The 20,402-nt window shown below is 38.0% G+C and overlaps 1 protein-coding gene across 2 annotated transcripts in view; it reads left to right on the top strand.

The window, feature by feature from the left end:
• LOC145688442 (uncharacterized) overlaps window positions 1–20,402 on the top strand; it is a 187,710-nt gene that overhangs the window by 24,842 nt on the left and 142,466 nt on the right. For both annotated transcript variants that reach the window (XM_081762676.1, XM_081762675.1), the window contains exon 2: window positions 10,710–10,757. In XM_081762676.1, the coding sequence (XP_081618802.1) occupies window positions 10,727–10,757 (31 nt within the window). In that variant the 5' untranslated portion in view covers window positions 10,710–10,726. The remainder of the gene's footprint in view (window positions 1–10,709; window positions 10,758–20,402) is intronic.

Raw genomic sequence — 20,402 nt, 5'->3', positions numbered from 1 at the left:
TTTAATGCACTTTCCGTGTTTTTTAATTAAAGCAGCTGGTTTAACCCTTATCCGGTCAACCGGGGCCTCCCAGGCCCAGTAGCTTCATTTTTCTAAAATTTCTCAATAACCATACATATTTCGAAGACATAAAATACTGAATTCTTCTATCTTTCGTCGAAGTTAAAATCATGAACATATCGAGTTGGTAAAGCTAATGGCTTTTTTTTTTTTTTAATTTGAAAATCTTTTCCTGACGTAACCGGGCAACCGGGGCCTAGGAGGCCCCGTATAACTTTAGTGAAATTCCTGTCAAATATTAGATCAAATTGTCACATAATTATATATTGAACACGTGACTATTGTAACCTTTAGTCGGAACAGTATGCGGCAACAGACATTGAATTTTGAGTGTTCTGCACTTAAAATATATACTGGGCCTGACAGGCCCCGGTTGCCCGTTTACGTTACAAAAATGTCTGGACCGGATTTGCTATTCTGCTTGGCGGCTTACAAAAGCGTGACACGAAGTTTCGCTACTTGACAAAAATATATACCGGTACATTCTAGACTAGTCTAAACAGTAAGTGACAATAGGCATTGATTTTGTGTATTCTGCACTTAAAATGTATACTGGGCCTCACAGGCCCCGGTTGCCCGTTTACGTTACAAAAATGTCTTGCCCGGATAAGGGTTAAACCAGCCAACCCTGTCCTATATTATCCTACCCTACATTTTATGTTATGCCATTACTCTTTGGACTTCTGTGAAATAACAGCTATGTATTGGTTCACAAAGAAAATAGAGAAATATTTAACAAATAATTTATGCTTACGACATACCTTAGACTACTAATCTTGAACAAACGAAACCTAACATAATCTAACCTAATCAATACTAATCTACTTTATGTTATAACTTACACTACACCACTTTATTCTACACTAATGTACACTTCTCCACTCTATAGTTTAGTATGCAACTCTATTGTACTCCATTACTTTACCCTATACCACTGAACACTACTATGTTGTACGCTACGCTTCTTTTAACCACAATGCGCATTGATACGCTGCTGTTTTACCCCATAGTACTCTGCTATTTCATTGTCTACGCTACTTCACTCTTCATTGTTCTATGCTATTCTACTCCAACATTTGCTATCCGTGGATGCTACCTTATTGTACGCTAATTTTCTTCGTTACTTTACGCTATATTTCTCATGTCCATTCTAAGCTACTCTATGCTATGCTAGTTTACCCTAATCTACGTTACAATAGGACTACTCTATTATATGATCGAACATATTTCCTCAAAACACTTATTTATTGTTATTTAGCCAGAGTAGAATTTTCAATTTATAACTGTTTAATATTGCTCAACTAGTCCTAATGTACACGCCTTCAAGCACATAAATAAGCATAACTATATCTTATATTTAATTAACTCACATTTTCTTGTCTTGAATTTTCAACGTTACGTAACAGCGAAATCAAGTTTCTTGTATAGAACAAATAGATTTTTTTCCTACAAGAATTGTCTGAATATCAGAAGCAATTTACTTCTTGCCAAGAGCATCCTCGTACTTGCTGTACGTAAATAGTACTTCTGGAGTATTCTGCTGTCATTAATGCATTGCTAAACTCATTTCAGTGGCTATATACACATACTATACAGGGTCACTCCAAGTAATTAGTGAAGTCTCGAATTAAAAATTAAATTTAATTAAGCTATATTATTTCATCTGACAACACGAATTATCATTTAACATTTATTTCTGCCAAAAGTAATCTATATTATAAAATTGAAAGTGACTGTGTTTGTGCCTCCTAATCTCTTGAACCACTCGACCGATTTCGATCAAATTTTTAACACAGATGAGGTTCAAGCCTGGGATGTTTCTTGTCATTTCACTTTGACGGTGAACTTAGGGAAGGTGGAGAAGGGAGAGTTACAAAAAGAAAAAAAAAAATAATAATAATAATAAATAAAAATAAAGCTAAATAACTCTTGAACCAAACGACAAATCTCGTTCAAATTTTTAACATACTTGAAATTTGTGACGGATGTTTTTTTTTTTATCATTTCACTTTGACGAAGCAACGTAGGGGAGGAGGAGAAGGGGCAGATCTACAAAAATCAATATAAATAAAAATAAAAGTGACACGGTTTGTGACTTAATAACTCGTGAACCACCCAATCGATCTCAATCAAATTTTCAACATAGATGAGGTTCGGACTTGAGATGGTTTTTGTCATATCACTTTGACGGGAGGGGGATAGACATTTAAAAATGATCAAAAATGACCTGTATTAATGTCGAATTCTATACTTTTCGGGGTCGCTGAGATGAACAGTGACACTTCCGATGCTGTTTAAATCCAAATTCAGCCCCGTAGTTTGAGGGAGGGAAGGGGGAGATGTATATAAAAATGATCGAAAATGACGAATATTGGTGTCGAATTCATAGTTTTCGGGGTCGCTGAGTTGAACAATGACACTTCCGATCCCGTTTACGTCCAAACTCCGTCCCGTAACTTGGGAAGGGGGAAATACATAAAAGTGAAAAAAATGACTAATATTAGTATCGAATTCACAGTTTTCGGGGTCGGTAAGATGAACAGCGGTGACGCTTCTGATCCCGTTTAAATCCAAATTCACCGCAACTAGAGGAAGGATGGATATATATATATATATAAATCAAAAATGACCAACATCTGTGTAGAAAAAAATGAAATGAAATCTTTGAGTTTTACGTCCCACGGATATGCCGGTTAGGCTAAAGAAGACGGTGATGAATGAAATGGTGGAATGAAGTAGGAGGAAGCGGGAGAACCCACGCACTGGGTGTTTGTCCACCAAAAAGTTTACTTGGCGGGGACTGGGATCGAATCCGGGACCCCAAGCACCAGAGGTGAACGCTCTACCATTGAGCCACCGCGGCCCGAACATCTGTGTAGAATCCATAGATTTCGGGGTCGGTGTGTTGAATAGTGACACTTCCGATACCGTGTAAACCTAAATTCAGGCCGGCAACATAGGGGAGAGAATATAAAAAAATATCAAAAATAACCGATATCAGAGTGCTTTAGTAACAGTAAAAAGTGACTGACTAACGGAACATATTACTATTTTTTTCAAATTTAACCCAGCGAACCGGGTAATTGATGCTAGTTCTTTATATTCTACTTTATATTACAACGAACTACTTACCGCTTTAAATATTTCGCCATAATAAAAATCTCTCCCCATGCACAAATCATCCGCCACATACATGTGTAAGCAACAAGATGCAAACAATTAACATGGCACCTATCTGTCAACTTTTATTACGTAAGATCTCTAGTAATATTCAAATGAAGTTTATGGTTACTTATAAGCAGGTTACAGTCTCCGTTACCGGGGATATTAAATCCATGAAAATAAAACAGTGTGTGCATCTCTACATACTCGGAAAGATTGATTGATTGTTTGAGTTTTACGTCCTGTTCAACAGCGAGAGAGAGAGAAAGAGACAGACAGACAGACCTAAGCACAACTATCTCGCTGTTTCACGAGCCGAACGATTCCCTGTTCCCGGAATTCCTGTGACTGTGATAGCAGCCAGTTCTTCAGTTCGTCGTCCGAGTTGAAGCGCTTCAATTTCAGTTTTAGTTTTAGCGTACAACACAAATGGAAGTCGCAGAGCAACAAGTCCAGGCTGTAGGGCGGATGCTCATTCTGCCCCCACTTGAACAACTTGTCCAGTGCACTTTGTGTGGTCTGGGAGATGTGTGGACGAGTTAACGGGAAACCACTCCCTCCGTGAGTAGCCCAGGCAACATTTGCTCTTGATTGACTTGCGTAGGGCACAGAGTGTCTCACAGTACACCTAATGCTAATGGTTTTTCTGTGGAACGTCACTGATAATGGCTTCCTGTACTCGAGGAATTCGAAAAGTATCAGACGTCAGACATCGAAAAAGACTGTGAGCATCACCTTGCCTACTTGAGGGCACAGCTTTGAAATTTGGAGGGGGAGGTGACGACGCATGCTTCCATTGCATGCTGTCTCGCTTTGTCTCTGGCTCGAAATTATGGCACTAGCTCTCGTCACCGGCGACGATCCGCTCCAGGAATGCTCACCGAAACAGATGTTGCAGTGATAGGCCCATACGGTTTCTTTTGCCGTTCGCTGAGTTTCGGAACCCACTGCGCGCACACCTTCCGGTAACCCAACCTGTCGTGCACAATTGTCCACATTGTTCTAACGCTGCCTTCCACCATCACTGTCAACATTCGCATTGTGACACGCCGATCACTTATCACCAGGTTGTTCACCTTGTTGAGTTCGGCCGTGATTACCGTGTTTGCCTGGCCTGGTCTCGGGTCATCATTCAAACTCTCCCGGCCTCCACGAAAACGGGCACTTCACTTTATCACTCACTTGTCGAACACACAGTCTCCACCGTATTCGACCAACATCCAGCAATAAATATCAGCCGGTTTAACTCCTTTCACCAGTTTAACCGAATTCCAGAGGATTAGCTATACACATAGGTAAAAAGCATCAGGTCATAAATGTGGAGGAAGATTGTTGTCATATCGATAATAAAACTACAAATATTAAGATCTTTAAGCGCAATAAAGGCACACAGGATTTGACGTTGTCTAACTTGGGCAAAACATTAATATCGTTAGTCTTCGACGTACATTTTAGGCGTGTCCCTCGAGGTGCTCGAGCTGCAGTGGCTGATGCACTTGCCGAGGTGCTACTTCAAGTAACTATTTCAAATGACGAAAAAAGATGGGATCAACCTGTTTCTATTTCCATTAGTGGGCTAACTGCTCCTCAAAGATTAGAAAATGTAAAAAATCTTACCTCCTGAGTAAAACAAAGAGTTCGTCAATAGGTATTGACGCCTTAACCTGGCATCCAACAAAGATCAGGAAATCTCTTCGAAAACAAAATGTTTCCAATCTTAAGATTGTAGAAAACAAACTTGCAGATGGTGACATCCGTGGAGCAGTCCGTCTATACTAATGTCAGATGATACTGTTGCAGCCCCCGATATATGTGTTGGAGAAGCATCCAGCCCACCCGGTGAATTTAATTTACCGAATCTCCCTGATGACCGAAACAGCTGTCAAGGAGTTACGGTTAACGAAGTTAAAATTGCTATTAATTCCTTTCCATCTGGCAGCGCGGAAGGTCTCGATTGTCTTCGCCCTTCGATTCTCTTAGATCTCCTATCCTATCAAGTACTTGAATCGAAAGAAAAGCTCTTAAAATCATTATGCGATCTGTTCAATTTCATTGTTTCAGGAAAACTACCCGTGGAAGATCGCCCATTGTTTTCCGGACCCAAACTTACTGTTCTTAAAAAGAAATGTGGTGGAATTATACCTATCGCAGCGCCGTTGGGAATGTTTGGCGCAGAATATCAGCAAAAATTATATGCTTCAGAACACGAGAACCTTTTAAGAACTTTTTGTCTCCCCATCAACTTAATGTTTGTATTCCCAATAGGGCCGAGGCTGTACATGCAACCCGGGATTATTTTTCCTCAACTCTCAGTGCTCGTAAGGCTATCTTAATTCTGGATTTTCGCAACTCATTTAACGAGCTTCACCGGGACTCCATGCTCACTACAGTGTTGAATGAATTTGCTTCAATCTTTCCATATGTTTACCAATGTTACGCTCAACCCAGTGATCTATTCTTAAGCCAAGACACTATTTAATTCCAGAGAGGAGTACAACAAGGCGATCCCGTATGCCCAGCTTTTTTGCTATAACCATTCATTCCATAGTGAAATCAATTAACACTCGACCTATTATTTAGAAAATTTGACGAAACTGCCATAGGAATACATCTCCTAAGTAACCAGGATGCTTGTCTTCTAGGCGCCGCTCTCACAAAGGAAGCATTTACCAATGCCCTGTTAAACAAAATATCGAAGTTAGAATATTTTTTGTCTCGTCTTGCCTCGATTTCTGCCCATGCAGCTTTTTTTCTTCTACCTGCCCCTTTGTCAATCCCTCGTTTAAACTACCTTTTGCGATGCTTTCCATCTTGGAATGAGACTGCACTACTGGAGAGATATCTTATCCTTATAATGGGTCTGGAGTCAATTTTGAACTGCTCCTTAGGCGACGAATCTTGGATTCAAGCATCCTTTCCTGTAGGATTAGGGGGTCTTGGTATTCGACGATCCGGGGGTATGGTGATTCCTATCTTTTTAGCGTCCTATCACGGATCTCTTCGTTTAGTCGAGGCTCTCCTTCCGCAAGGTTACCACCTGGACCCAGATTGTATAGTTCAAGAAGGCTCTAGCAAATGGAAAAAATTAACAGATACAGATCTTCCAGAAATTAACGAAAGAGGTTCTCAGGCATCTTGACATACACCAACAGGAGCACATTTGTATGAACTTCTCTTACAGTTAGTTATTGTTCCAGAGGATAATGCCAGGATTCTTGCTGCCTCACCCATCCATGCTGGGGCCTGGTTGAATGCAATACCCTCCTTACCATTAGGTCTTCATATGACTAATGAAGCATTTCGAATCGCTTTCGCCTTAAGATTAGGTTCAGCTGTTTGTGAACCACATCGCTGTCCAGCTTGCGGGGATCAAATTAACTAACGTGACCTGCATGGCCTTTCATGCATGAAGAGCATATGGGGAGACACTCCTTTGTTAATGATATCATTTTACGAGCCCATACCACACCTGGAATTCTTTTCATACGTGAACCCGCAGGCTGTTGTCGTTCAGATGGTAAACGACCCGATGACATTACATCAGTTCCTTGGATGAGAGGCAAATCACTAGTATGGATACATTTGTCCATTCAAGTCTCTCTTTAGTTGTTACGAATGCTGGAGCTGTTGCTAGTCGTAGAGAGGTAGAAAAGTAAAAGAAATACAACCACCTCCTTGATAAACTTATTTTTGCTTCAATTGCCATCGAGACTAGTGGTGCTTGGGGGTTTACAAACCTTGATTTTATTAGAGAGGTAGGCAGACGCATTTCTATCGTTACTGGAGATTTCCGTTCAACATATTTCCTAATTCAATGCATAGTTATTGCTATCCAACGTGGCAGCATGTCATCGGTTTTGGCACCTTATCAGATGGAAAGGAACTAGATGAGGTGTTTCTTCTCTAATATAAAGGACAGCACTGAACATTTATACAACTGGACGACATACTGTACTTATAAGGTCAATACATCAATGAAACAGAAGAACAGTTGAGAAACTCTTGCGAAGGAAAAAGACTGCTTGGCTAATTCAATAATAATAATAATAATAATTATAAAGTAATTATCACATGTCCTGCTGAGATATTATTTTTCAGTCATACTGTGATATATTAATAATCACAGAATTGGTGAGAATTTATAAATAGCTGACGCCTTTATAGTTGTTCCTCCTCATAGTGAGCTTCTGCAACTGTGTTGAAACACGTTAATTTTTGTAAATATTAAATTATGTAAAGTAAAAAAAGAAAAAGAACAGAAAATCAGTTTTAAACATCCATTTACACTTTTCATGTACTTTATTTTAAATATCTGTTGTATGTGTCAAATTTATTTTTATTATTATTATTATTATTATTATTATTATTATTATTATTATTATTATTATTATTATTATTATTATTAAAATGATTCTATGGGTCAACTTCACTTCGAAAACAGGGTCCTTGTATCAGATAATTGTCTATTTTTCCTAGATTAGATAGTATGTCCTAAAAGACAATATGTTTTTTATAATATTTGTTTATTGTAAAATATTTGTTTCAGCACTAGCTTATGGTGCCTTCCATTTCAATTCAGGCAAAAAAAATATAAAATTGTACCATCACCATCTCAGATATTGTTGAAACTTTTTTTTTTTATAGCAACTAGACATCTTTTTAAGAGACCCATATTTTTTGTTTTGTCGAAAAAAAAAATTCCCGCCAAGTAATGGGCCATCAAAGACGGGGAGTACAATTTATGAATTGTAGAAGACATGGAAAATGGTCAACTTCGGAGCCTCACCATTCGGCTATGGAGACAGATAGAGTTGTAATTCTTGTTGTGGTATGTACATAGGGATATAAATAAACTATATTTTATTATAGTTTGGTTTGTGCATGCGTATCTTTTTGTACATAAATTAACAAATGAACGTCAATTTATCTGAAAAGTCGAAGTTTGCGAATTTTTTTTCGAGCACTTCCGGTTCGAATTTTAAAATTCTGTTTTCGCGGTTGGTAAGACCTCGCTACCCGCTTTCCGAAAAAGAAAAATTGTATCGCTTCTGTGTGCAACCGTTTTGTCGCAAAAAATTCGAGAAATTGTAAAATTTTCAAAAATCGCCATTTTTGGGCGCCATTTTCTCGAAAACACCATCTTTTAAAATTCTGAAATTTTGTCAGATGGTTCAACTTTACATGAATAATAAACACACCAAATACCATTCTCGACCAATGGTTCATGAATTAACTGCAGCCTTTTAAAGTTAGCAAAGTTTCGTTAAGTTTGATGTCACAGTTAGCAACACTGGGAACAATAAAAGTGCAATGATTTGATGATGTTTGTGGTTCACATTCATTAAATGAAGAATAAAACTTTCTTGACTGTTTTTTTTATTTATTATTATTATTATTTTGATCAAGAAGGCTCTCTGAAATAGTAAAATGAACCTCCCCCTACTCCTCCGTTTTCTTAAACCGAAATAATCTGAAGTAAAAATTACGATTACGAAACGCACAAATTTCAAGTCACTTACTTAAAAATGGTCTTCGGAAACAAAATTTCACTGATTTTTATTATTATTTTTTTTACATGGACCAATCATTTGCTTGGTTGGTGTCTTCTTCGCTAATAGCATGTAACCGTGCAGGTGCTCCAATAGGTGTTGGCTCACTCACAACTCGTTCAGGAGTGGATCTAGGGGGAAGAAACTTTTTTATTTTATATGTAAATAAAACCGATCTCAGAGTTTGGAGCTCTTAAAAGTACCTCTAAGTAGCAGTATTACCCCCTCCCCCTTCCAGAAGTCCGTCCTGGGTCCACCCCTGCGTAGCACATTGTCGATAGTCACAAATGCTGAACGTCCATGTGGAAGCATAAACAGCACTTCAACTTCAGGTAATTCATGATTTATTAATATTTCTGCTACGCGCCACTGGTTATCGTACATATATGTATGTAACAAAAGTTCCTTTTTGCAGATTTCTTAAATCTACACTTTGAATTGCAGAAGTTCGATTTTGGGGGAAGCATGAAGTTAGTTCATGGTGACCCGTTACTGCCATAAAAACTTTGCCATTTTCCGAAAGCCAAAGACTACTTCGTTGAATACCAGTTACCGGTCGCATACTTTCCCTTTTTTTCTTCCGGAAGTCGTCAAATTCAGTTCCAGGCAACAAAACGAGAGTAATACCCGGATTTTGTACTTGCACTATACTCACGAATTCTTCTGCGGTTTTAGTGGGGGCGCGGTGGCTCAGTGGTAGAGCGTTCACCTCCGGTGCTTGGGGTCCCTGGTTCGATCCCAGCTCGCGCCGTGTGGGCTTTGTGGTGGACAAACACCGTGCTCATGGGTTTTCTCTGGGTTATCCCGTTTCCTGCCACTTTCTGCATTCCACCATTTCATTCATTTCTCATAATCACCGTCTTCTTTAGCCTAACTGGCATACGCGTGGGACGTAAAACTTAATTTCATTTCATTTTTTTTCTGTGGTTTTAATACTGTGTATCTGTTTTTGCTTAAGGTTATGCCGCGTTGCCACATTCTTTACACCTCCCCCCTCAATACTGTCGCAGAGACTCTTGCATGGCCGGTTTCACTGGAAAACCACTGCTTTATCGGACCTGTCTGCATCTCGAACATCTGAAAGCGATTTTTAAAGAGGGATGCAGCACCATCAGAAATCACTGACACGGTTTGGGAAATTGTAGACACTTATTTTCAAGTATTCAAACCTTTTTCTATAAAATATATTTTCGCTTTTCTTCGAGTATTTTTAGAATCTTGTCTATGGCTATGAGTACATGAGCCGAATCGTGTGTTTTATCGTCGTTTATTACAACAAAACTGTCAGTTGTTTCATATTTCGGTGATAACTCTGAATTTCACTTTGCAGAATAACAGTCCAGTTTTCAGCGAAGTCCACATGAAGTAAAATAGAATTTCTATCTTGAAATTTTATACGGTGCTTTTCGGTAGCAATTCTCTTTGGATTTTCTTGATGTAGTCATGAATTACAATTCTTACAGTTAAAGCAGCAATGTACGATACGAAAACAGAAAGTGGCACAGTTTTTTAACGAGATTTATGTACAAACAGATACGCATGCGCAAACCAAACTATAATAAAATATAGTTTATTTATATCCCTATGTACATATCACAACAAGAATTATAACTCTACCTGTCTCCATAGCCGAATGGTGAGGCTCCGAAATTGACTATTTTCCATGTCTTCTACAAATCATAAATTGTACTCCCCGTCTTTGATGGCCCATTACTTGGCGGGAATTTTTTTTTCGACAAAACAAAAAATATGGGTCTCTTAAAAACATGTCTAGTTGCTTTAAAAAAAGTTTCAACAATATCTGAGATGGTGATGGTACATGCTCTGCCTGAATTGAAATGGAAGACACCTTATGTATGTTATAGAAAGTATAATTTCAGCAAAATCGTGGCTTGCTATTAACTGTATTTTCCTTGTTATGCCTGCTTTCATTTTCAGGTTGATGTCTTCGCAGAATGGAACCCAGCGTGAAAGATTCTCCACAAAGTGAGTTACAAACTAAAATATTAGTACTAATGCTGATAATTGTGCTTCTGGTTGGAATTCTGAAGATAAAATAGAATTTCTATTATTCATTGTAGGTAGTGGATGGTTAAACAGAGGTGCACAAAGTATAGAGGCTGGTAGTGATTATGTAGCAGCCGAAGTATCTGATGAGAATGGAAATTGTGGAATTCCGAAGGGAATCATTCTAAACAATAATTTAGAACTGTTAACCACAGAAAACAAGTGTGTTGCAGATATATCAAATGCGTTCAGAAGTACTAATAAATTGCCAAAAAGTGGCGGGGAAGCAGAAAATAATGATAGTTTTTGAGTAATAATACATAATTAATAGTTAATACTGTTATGCATGAAAATCAGCTGTTAAATGTCAGCTGTCAACTCAAAGATACTATCCTTTTTCATCTGCCACGATCTTGGATTTAAACTCGTCTTTGAAGCGAAAGTAAGGGCGTTTAATCGTGTAGAAAACAGGCTGCTGCATGGTTACTATGTAAAATAGAAAGTTGTATTTTTTACTATCTCAAAACAGAGATTCAAGCCTTTCAGAAAATATAGAAAAAGTGGGATAATATCGTGAAAAGTGGAATTTTAAAGATCTCAAATGTAGCAATGGAAGTTACGAAGTTTGTAAATTTTGAAAAACTGTAAAATCAAACGAACTTGAAACAACAGGGCACGGTTGGCTGCACAACTATTTCTAGAAGGATTTTAATGAGTAAATTAGAGGTCTTTAGTAATTAGAGGTAAACCAGAGAAGTTAGGCAGTTCTTTATCTTGAACAGGGTGTCTATCGGTCACGAAAAAGTCACGAAATCAGAAAACGGTCATGAAAGTCACGAAAGAGTCACGAAATTCAGTTTTTGGGTCACGATTTTTTTAACTCTGCAAATGTAAGTACAGATTGAAAAAAAGTTCTATAAAACGTCAAAAAATCACCACCAAAAATGTCTATGGTCGGCTTTAGACGCTATCAAATTGCAAGCAAAATACGTTTGTATCGCGTGGATGAAAATTCGGCCTAATTCGCACCCAAATTCGCTCTTGGAAATGTTAGAAAATTTTATGACTTGATAAAGAAGAGGTCACGAAATTTCATTTTGGAATTTTAATAGACACCCTGTTGAACAATTTTACAAAAATTCTTGAAAAGATTTGAAAGAAACCGTAGTTATTCCTACTTAGTAGGGTTGTACTGTATTAAAAATTTTGGACCAGTTGCAGGAGCAATGTGTAGATATAGGTAATAAACCATGCCATGTAAATCACTTTCTTTCTCCGAAAATTTGCAAGTTTTAGAACTTTTCTAAGGTCTGATTCCTCAAAAGGGGAAAAAGGGAGAGTTTCGGTTTATATGCTCCTACTAGTGCTTAATAGAAACCGTTAATTTTATTTTGTGGCTCATAAGGATGCACGTCTTACAGGTTCTGAAATAACTGTGAAAATAACAAGTCTAAAGAAATGAAAGACGTTATATTATCTCATATTATTATTTCATACAATAATAAGCATATAATAGTAAAAATATACTGCAGGTATTCATCATTCGTTATAGTTTATACGAAAAGTTAACTGTAATTTTCTCCTATTCACAGGTCAATATTGTCAGGAATAGCTTGCTTTGAAAAACAGATATGCTCATGCAACTTCTTACAAGTTGTTTGAAACCAGAATAATAGAAAATGAAATGAAATTGTAAGTTTTACGTCCCACGGTTATGCCGGTTAGGCTAAAGGAGACGGTGATTATGAGAAATGAATGAAATGGTGGAATGAAGAAAATGGGAGGAAACGGGAGAACCCTGAGAAAATCCACGAGCACGGTGTTTGTCTACCACAAAGTCTACACGGCGCGAGCTGGGATCGAACCAGGGACCCCAAGCACCGGAGGTGAACGCTCTACGACTGAGCCACCGCGCCCCGTCAGAACAATAGAAGTTGTAGCCAAGTAATCTGACTATTGTGAATCTGCAGATTGCACATTTACAAATATTAAATATTTGTAAAAGTGTATTTTCATCACGTAAAATTAGTAAAACGTCATCGGCGTATATATAATATCTAACATACTTAAATCTATCCTGTTGCAAAATAGACGTTTCTATCTGATTTAAAACAATGTTTAACAGTATCGGATGACTAGACAGTCATTCTGGGAAAAGTAATGGGTTTCAAATTGAAATACAAATACTTTAACAGTTCAATAATCAGCATCCCAGGTTGAAGTACACTATCGATCGTGAATCTGATAACTGGCTTCCTTTTTTTAGATTTACTGATTACCGACAATCAAAAAGTCACATGAAGAGGGTATGTGGGATTGTCACTTTACATAAAGCAACATACACTAAAAAACAGGTTAATGTAATAGGTTCAGGAAAAACAAAAAAGAAACGAGAAATTAAAAATAATTCTTTATTCATAAATATAAACCGGCTTTCAATTTGGATTTTGGCAACAGTGACGAAACATGAACAGCACGCTTCTTTCAATCTAAATTCTTTCTGTCTTATATTGTGCTCTGCTTGTTCTTTTTAGTACCCAGTTTTACGTGACGCTCATTTAGTGGTATTAATTCCTATTCTCATACCATTATTCTTTTACCTGTTTTTATTCTGGTTATCTTACCACTAAAGGATAGGAATATCTTTCCCGGACCTTGAAATCATCATCAATTCAATCAACTCCTAACAATAAAGTTCGGTGAATGAAGTCGCTGTGCTCGACCTGGCAACACTGGCGCAACGAAACACTGCACACGAGTAGGGACAGGTGCCGCCATTGTGGATCCACCTGTGCTCTGTGTAAGACGCGTTATACCAAGTGAGTGTTAGTGTCCGGTTCCAAACTGATAACAGTAAAATGAACAAACAAAGGTTCAGTTTGAAGTTTTGTTTTAAGCTTGGCAAGACACCGAAAGAAACCCATGATATGCTGGTACAGATTTATGAAGATCAAGCTCTGTCCTTGAAGTGTGCAGGGCTCATAGCGAGTCACTTTTTGGGAGGTAAAGTAACTTTTTCGTGTGATTTATGTTTTGCATTGTCATTTTTCTAAGAAAAAATATAAAAATAAATGGAAAAAGGCAGAAACTTGTTACTCATAACTCTTCTGAAAGCTTCAATACTTGATGCCACATGTGAAACAGTCAGCTTTATTCTCACTTCAGCTTTTATTCTTTCTAAAGCACAGTGGATGGTTGGTGGATGCTTAAGCTCTCAAGGTGGGATGCTTAAGCGCTTGGGAGAGCTCTCAATGCTAAGTTACATACAATGTCTGGAATGAAGGAATTCGGAAATAGGCCAGAACTGGTTCCACTTACTCAGAAGCTTCTTACATCTGTTAAGTCTGCTTACCGTAACTACAAAGCATACTTCTTCTTGTTCACCTCAACCATAGGTTGGTGGGCAACATGGACATTTTAAAGCTTTTCTCTCGCTTGGGAGAGCTGTTTTCTACTTTGATAAGACCTCTTCTTCGTAACTACATCGAGATATTTTATCCTTGGTTTTCATCTTCTGGTTTTCCTTCTGCCTTTCCCTCTATCAGCACAATGGTCCAATCGGAGTGTCGAATAAGATGGCCCAGCATGCTGTTTCTTCTTTTTACTATTATCTTGATGATCTGTTGTCCTTCATTAACTTCGTTTAGTACGTCTTCATTCCTTTTCCTTTCGGTCCATGATATGCGCAACGTTCTGCGCCAACACAGAACACCTAAGAAAGGAGGAAGCTCAAAAAGAAGTAAAGAAGAAAAGATAAAACAACAAACAAAGAGAGAGTTGATGAAGAAATTGACAAAGGAAAATGGTATGATGAGTCACTTTTTCGTGTGCTTTTAGTCACTTTTCAACTATTTATAAGAGACTAGACCACTATGAGCCTTGAGTATGTTTACGAGTGGTTCGGCCGTTTTCGAGAAGGCGGGATAGTGTTTCTGATAACGCCCGTAGCGGAAGGCCGTCAAGCTCTCGCACAGACGAAAACATTAAAAAGGTGAGGACATTAATCATGAACGATCGCCGATTAACTGTGCGAATGATTGCTGAGGAATTGAACATAGCCGTCAATCTACGAGACTTATCCTCACCAACGACTTAAGAAAAAGGAAAACATGTTGTCGACTCGTGCCACAATACTTGATTGATGATTAAAAGCAAGCACATGTTCTTACCTCAGGATTTTATCGCTGTGGCGGATGAAAATCCAAATTCCTTGAACTGTATTGTCGCTGAGGATGAATCCTGGTGTGTGAGGTACGATCCGGAAACAAAACACCAAAGCATGGAATGGCGTTTTCCTGCATAACCTCGTCGGAAAAAGGTCAAAGCAGAAAAATCACGCATCAAAAAACGATGCTAATCACCTTTTTCGACAGTAATGGCATAATCCACAAGGAATTTCTACCTGAGGGAACAACATTGAATGCTGCTACGTACGTTGAAATTTTGAGACGTTTCATGAAACGTGTACAAAGGGTACGACCCCAGTACTCAAAACAACGACATGGTTTCATGGTTCACGACAATACTCGCCTTCCCACAGCCAATGTCGTTAGATAATTCCTGGCCAAAAGAGGGTGTTGCAAATTGACCATCCACCACACTCGCCAGATCTGAATCCTTCAGACTTCTTCCTGTTCCCACGCCTCAAACTCGCGTTGAAAGGAAAGAGATTTGACGATATTCCAGACATCCAACGAAATGTGACACGGCTCCTGAGCACCATTCCGAAAGAAGACTTCTCAAAAAGTTCCCAGGACATGTACAGCCGTGCATAGCTGTGGAAGGGGTCTACTTCGACAGACAGTAAGGTAAGTTTAATTCATATTGTATCTACTTCCTATTTACGGGATCATTCATCGAACTTTATTGTCAGAGGTTGTAGTATCACAATCCTTCCTGAACCATTGCTTTCAGGAGGTGTCTCTTAAACACTGGATTGAATCTGGTATCACGTGCACTGAAACTATGTTCAGCATTCTGCTATAAAAAAGGAGCTTGATTGTTTAAGTAAAGCTATAGCAGGTTTTTTTTTCAATAAAAACTATTGCTTTTGCCAACCCTGCTATCTAGTGAGTCACTACTTGCTCATATGCAAAAAAATGCACATTATTATTATTATTATTATTATTATTATTATTATTATTATTATTATTATTATTATTATTATTATTATTATTATTATTATTATTATTATATTGTGCTATAGTTTTCGCCTATTCTGCTGTACCAACCTCGAGAGTCTACGACATCCGACATTTTTAATGAGGTATGGTCGCCTCACTTTTTGTTGTTTAGTTTGATGCTGGTTTCACTGTCCTTTTCCCACCTTTGAAATACACTAAGCACGGCAGATCGCGAAAACTCGAGAAGTTGCGCTGTTTCCGAAATGAAGCTCCCAGCCATTTAGTCACCCTGATATATCGTCGTCCTTCCCCATTCAAGGCACAAGCACTATACTGACTAATCGAGTGAGATTCTTGTCACGTTTGGCACGCGGTTGTGTTATGCCTCGTAGCTCTTTTCTCAGCCCGATGATTTCGTTCAAAAAGTAGTGAGTGGTCATAATGTTTTCGCTGGTCAGTATAAATTTTGTTGGCGTTTAATTTACTAAATTATCGATCAGGTGTTACCGTCTTCACAGGTAAAAATGAGATATAGTTGGAACATCACATAATTTTTAACATCCTAACATTATAAAGTTTAACTTTGAAACTGAAATGGGCCTCTTTCTGTTCTGGGGCTCTCAATGTTGCGGGCCCTGCAGGCCCTTTAGTTGCGCCATAGCATTCTCTCTACTCAGAAGGATAGCGACAAATAGAAAAGACAAAATGTGTCCATTTTTCATGCATCATACACTTCAGAAAAAAATTCATATAATACTGATATGTAAGAAGATATTAGTATTGTTTGTTTGTTTTTGTATACAAAGAACCATTTAGATTTTTTTTTTATCTCATATTCTGGTAATAATAGAAAAAACAGAGCTTCATGTGATAAACGGACGAAAGAAAATTTGTCAACGCGATGTGAATGACGTTCTCTGCAACCTAATTCCCGTTTTTCGTACAAAAACTTTATTCGTACCTGCAAAAAGAAAAGATTTATGTTACCCGTCAATGGTTGAGGTTTTGTCCTGCGGCTGAACAACACGGCTTGTAAAAATAGACTCTTGACTGACTGCAGGAGCACGAAAAAAAAAGAAAAGAAAAGAAAACTTGGATTCCTCTCCCCGCCCACTTCAAGTGTTGATATCCTGGACACATTCAAACTGAGCGCTACGATCTTTCAGTTCTTCCCAGTAGAGGTGCCAGCAGTGATTGCTAAATGAAAAAGTGAGCATCTGGTGGCGAAAAGGCTAAGTACTCGGAGAAGGGGGAGGGAACAGTAACCTTAAAGTGTGTTTGTTGTGTGTATAACGAGAGAATCTTACACTTCGTTAAAGTGAAGATTGTGTTCGCTTTTAATTTTATATGTAAAACGAGACATAATGAACAGACAAACTAATGTGACGTGAATAGCATAATACCCAAGTGGCGATCCCTAATGTTTCCCGCGAGACGAGAGATAAATGTTTTCTCGCCATGTCTCGATTCTCGGAAAGCTTTTCTCGTCTCGCCTCGGAAATTTGCTAGTCTCGTTTCGTAAATTTATGTATAAATCTATTCCTCCATTTTTTCTTAATTTTATCTAGAAGTTATAAGAATCCTTTCGGATCACGAGAGGTCTACGAAGAGTGTGTTATAATACATTGAGATCATATTTATTATTAGAGTATTTTGTGTAATGACTTGCACGTCTTTAAACAGTGACAAATGCTCTTCATTATTTTCATAAATCACTTTACTTATTTACAGTTTTATAAATACTAACACTGTTAATACTAAAACAGTGTTTGAGATCTAAAACTTGAATGAACTAGTGTTGCCTACGAAACCCGAGAAGTTCCTGGTTTCTTCTTAAAAACGAGACAAGAATTGTTGCATGTTTTTCGTCGTCTCCAATTTTAAAATGTACTTCCCACTTCGAAGTCGAGATCATACGAGAAATTTCTCGTCTCGACATTCGGCATCCTCCTGTTCTAGAAGTGAAGAAAGCCTGAACAACGATTCTATAAAAACGTTTTTGCTGTTTACAACGGGACAGCTTTAATGTCTTCCAAACAATTATAAGGTAGGAAAAAAAAAGCAGTTTCAAAATTTAGAAAGAAGCCTTGCTGTTCTATGAAACGTCAGATTCTTTCTCAAAGAATGCCCTACATTCGATAATGTTTATATGGTAACTTTAGGCTAACGGGAACTCATGCTTGCTGATTACTATTCAATAATCATTGTACTAGTTGGTGCTATTCTGATAAGCATTTCGTTTGAAATAACGTTTTGAAAGGGCACTTCGTGTAACCGTTGTCACTGGTAAGGAACAAATTAATTCTGCTAATTTTTCGTTAATTCGTCGAATGCTGAAACTTCGCTGGACCTGAAGCACAAAGAAAGCAGAAACAAACAAAAAGTCAGTGGAATTTTCCTGGAAGTATTACTTCCCTCACTGCTGACAAGGGCACCATCATATGTAAGGTGTGGTGCTTTCTTTAGGAAAAGGCATCTGGGAACCAAAAATCAGTTCTGCATTCGTTGGTGACCCTTGCGCTCCGTTCAATGAAGTTCTATTCGTACATGTATCATCACAAGTGCATCAGTTTTTGAAATTGTACAGCACAATACTAGTGGTTTTACATTGTAGGAGAGATCTGCTGTGGTCTATAACAATTTGTTTATGTGCGTTAAGAGCTACTGTGTGGTGGACAACACCCAATGGAGGCCGAAAAGGGTGAAACCCAAAACACCAGCAGACTAGGTGGAAGAAAGATAATTCATAATCAAACACGAAAAGTAATATATAACGTATACCAATTTTTTAAACGCGAAACTGGGAATTCAACATTAGAAAAGTAGACATTAATAAGAGTTTCGAAATCCTGACGAGTGTCATTGAGTAGTGTGCAACGAATTGTGAGGGAAGGGAGTGAGTGCTCATACCGGATTCTATATACCAAGGCAAAAGAGACAGGACAAGCAATTGAGAAGTGATATAGATTATTTCGATAAATGTGTAGTCCGTCACGTTGTTCGAGACTTTCATTTGACACAAAAAGAGAGGCCTATTGTGAATGGTATTTTAGAAGTTCGAAAGAAAAGAATAAATTTCAAGGATAGTGTTTGGTGTGTGAGAAAGATTTTGCACAAACTAGAATTTCGATGGAAGAAGACAGAAAACAATAGAAGGCTGCTAACTGAAAAGAGTGGAATTCGTATTCTCAGAATGAAATATTTTAAGAGTTCTGCAACAAAACCGACAACGAGGCCGTCCTGTGGTGTATGTGGACGAGACAAATTTTTATTCCTCAATAACGAAACAAGCATCTTAAACAGACGGGGAAACTACTGGCTTAAAGACACCGGTGTCAAAAGGCCAACGACTAATTCTAATACATGCAGGAAATGAAGACGGCTTCGTGCCAAACACATTGATTATGTTCAAATCGGGAAATAAATCTAGTGATCATCATGATGACATAAACTCATGAAATTTTGAAAAAATGGGTAATTGAAAAACTTACTTCCAATTTACAGTTTTTTTTTTTTTTTTTTTTTTTTAATTTTGGACAATGCCCCCTATCACAATGTTCAATCGATCATCCGCCTACGTCTTCTTCCCTTAAATGAGAAATGATAAATTGGCTGCAAAAGAACAATAGCTCACCAGGAGCGTTTGTGCAAATCTGAACTATATGAGATTACTAAATACCACAAACCGAACTTCAAAACATACAATATAGATACTCTTGCTGAACATGGCCATTCCGTTCTCCGTCTACCGCCCTATCATGCCGACCTGAAGCCCATTCAGTTAATGGGCGTCCCTGAAAGATTTCGTTGGAAAGGAAAACATAACTTTCATTATGGCAAATGTTCCAGATCTATCGAAAGAATACATGGAACCTTTATCTGTAACTGAATGGCAGAATCGATGTGAACATGTGAAAAACATTAAAAAAGAATACCTTGAAAGTGAACCGTTGATCGACATAGTAACTGAGAAATTAGAAATTAATTTTTGAAACGATTGAGATACGGGTGATAGCGACCCTGGAAGCACTAGTTTAAAGAGTGAAGTAGGGCTGAGTGATGTGGAAGAACTAGACTAAAGGACTAAATTGCAATGCAGAATGACTGTAAAGAGCAACTTTACAGGTTAGTGTAGAGGTTCATTTTGAATGTTGTACAGTAACAATATATATTATAATATTTAGAATGGTTAGTAATTTTCTGTAATGTTCCTTATCGTTATTCAGTAGTAATACTAGAATACTGTGAGTAAGACTTATGTAGTCATTATATCTGTTCTGTTTTACAACGGTGTATCCAAAAGTTCCAGGACTGAATCTGTAAAATGAAAGTTTCTTACCTTTGAAGTTAAATTCCTCCATCACCTTCAAAGTACTCCCCTTTTGTATTAATACAGCGGTCCCAGCGTTTCTGCCATGTTTGGAAGCATTTCTGGAACTTTTTTAGGAATAGTGTCAAGTACCCGCTGCGGTTCTTCTTGAATTTCTGGAATGGTGTCGAA

Source organism: Thermobia domestica, chromosome 6 (assembly GCF_964235325.1).
Source record: "Thermobia domestica chromosome 6, izTheDome1.hap1.1, whole genome shotgun sequence".
Taxonomy (NCBI): Eukaryota; Metazoa; Arthropoda; class Insecta; order Zygentoma; family Lepismatidae; genus Thermobia; species Thermobia domestica.
The sequence above is the reverse complement of the archived record's forward strand: the minus strand, read 5'-3'. Positions and strand labels throughout refer to the sequence as shown.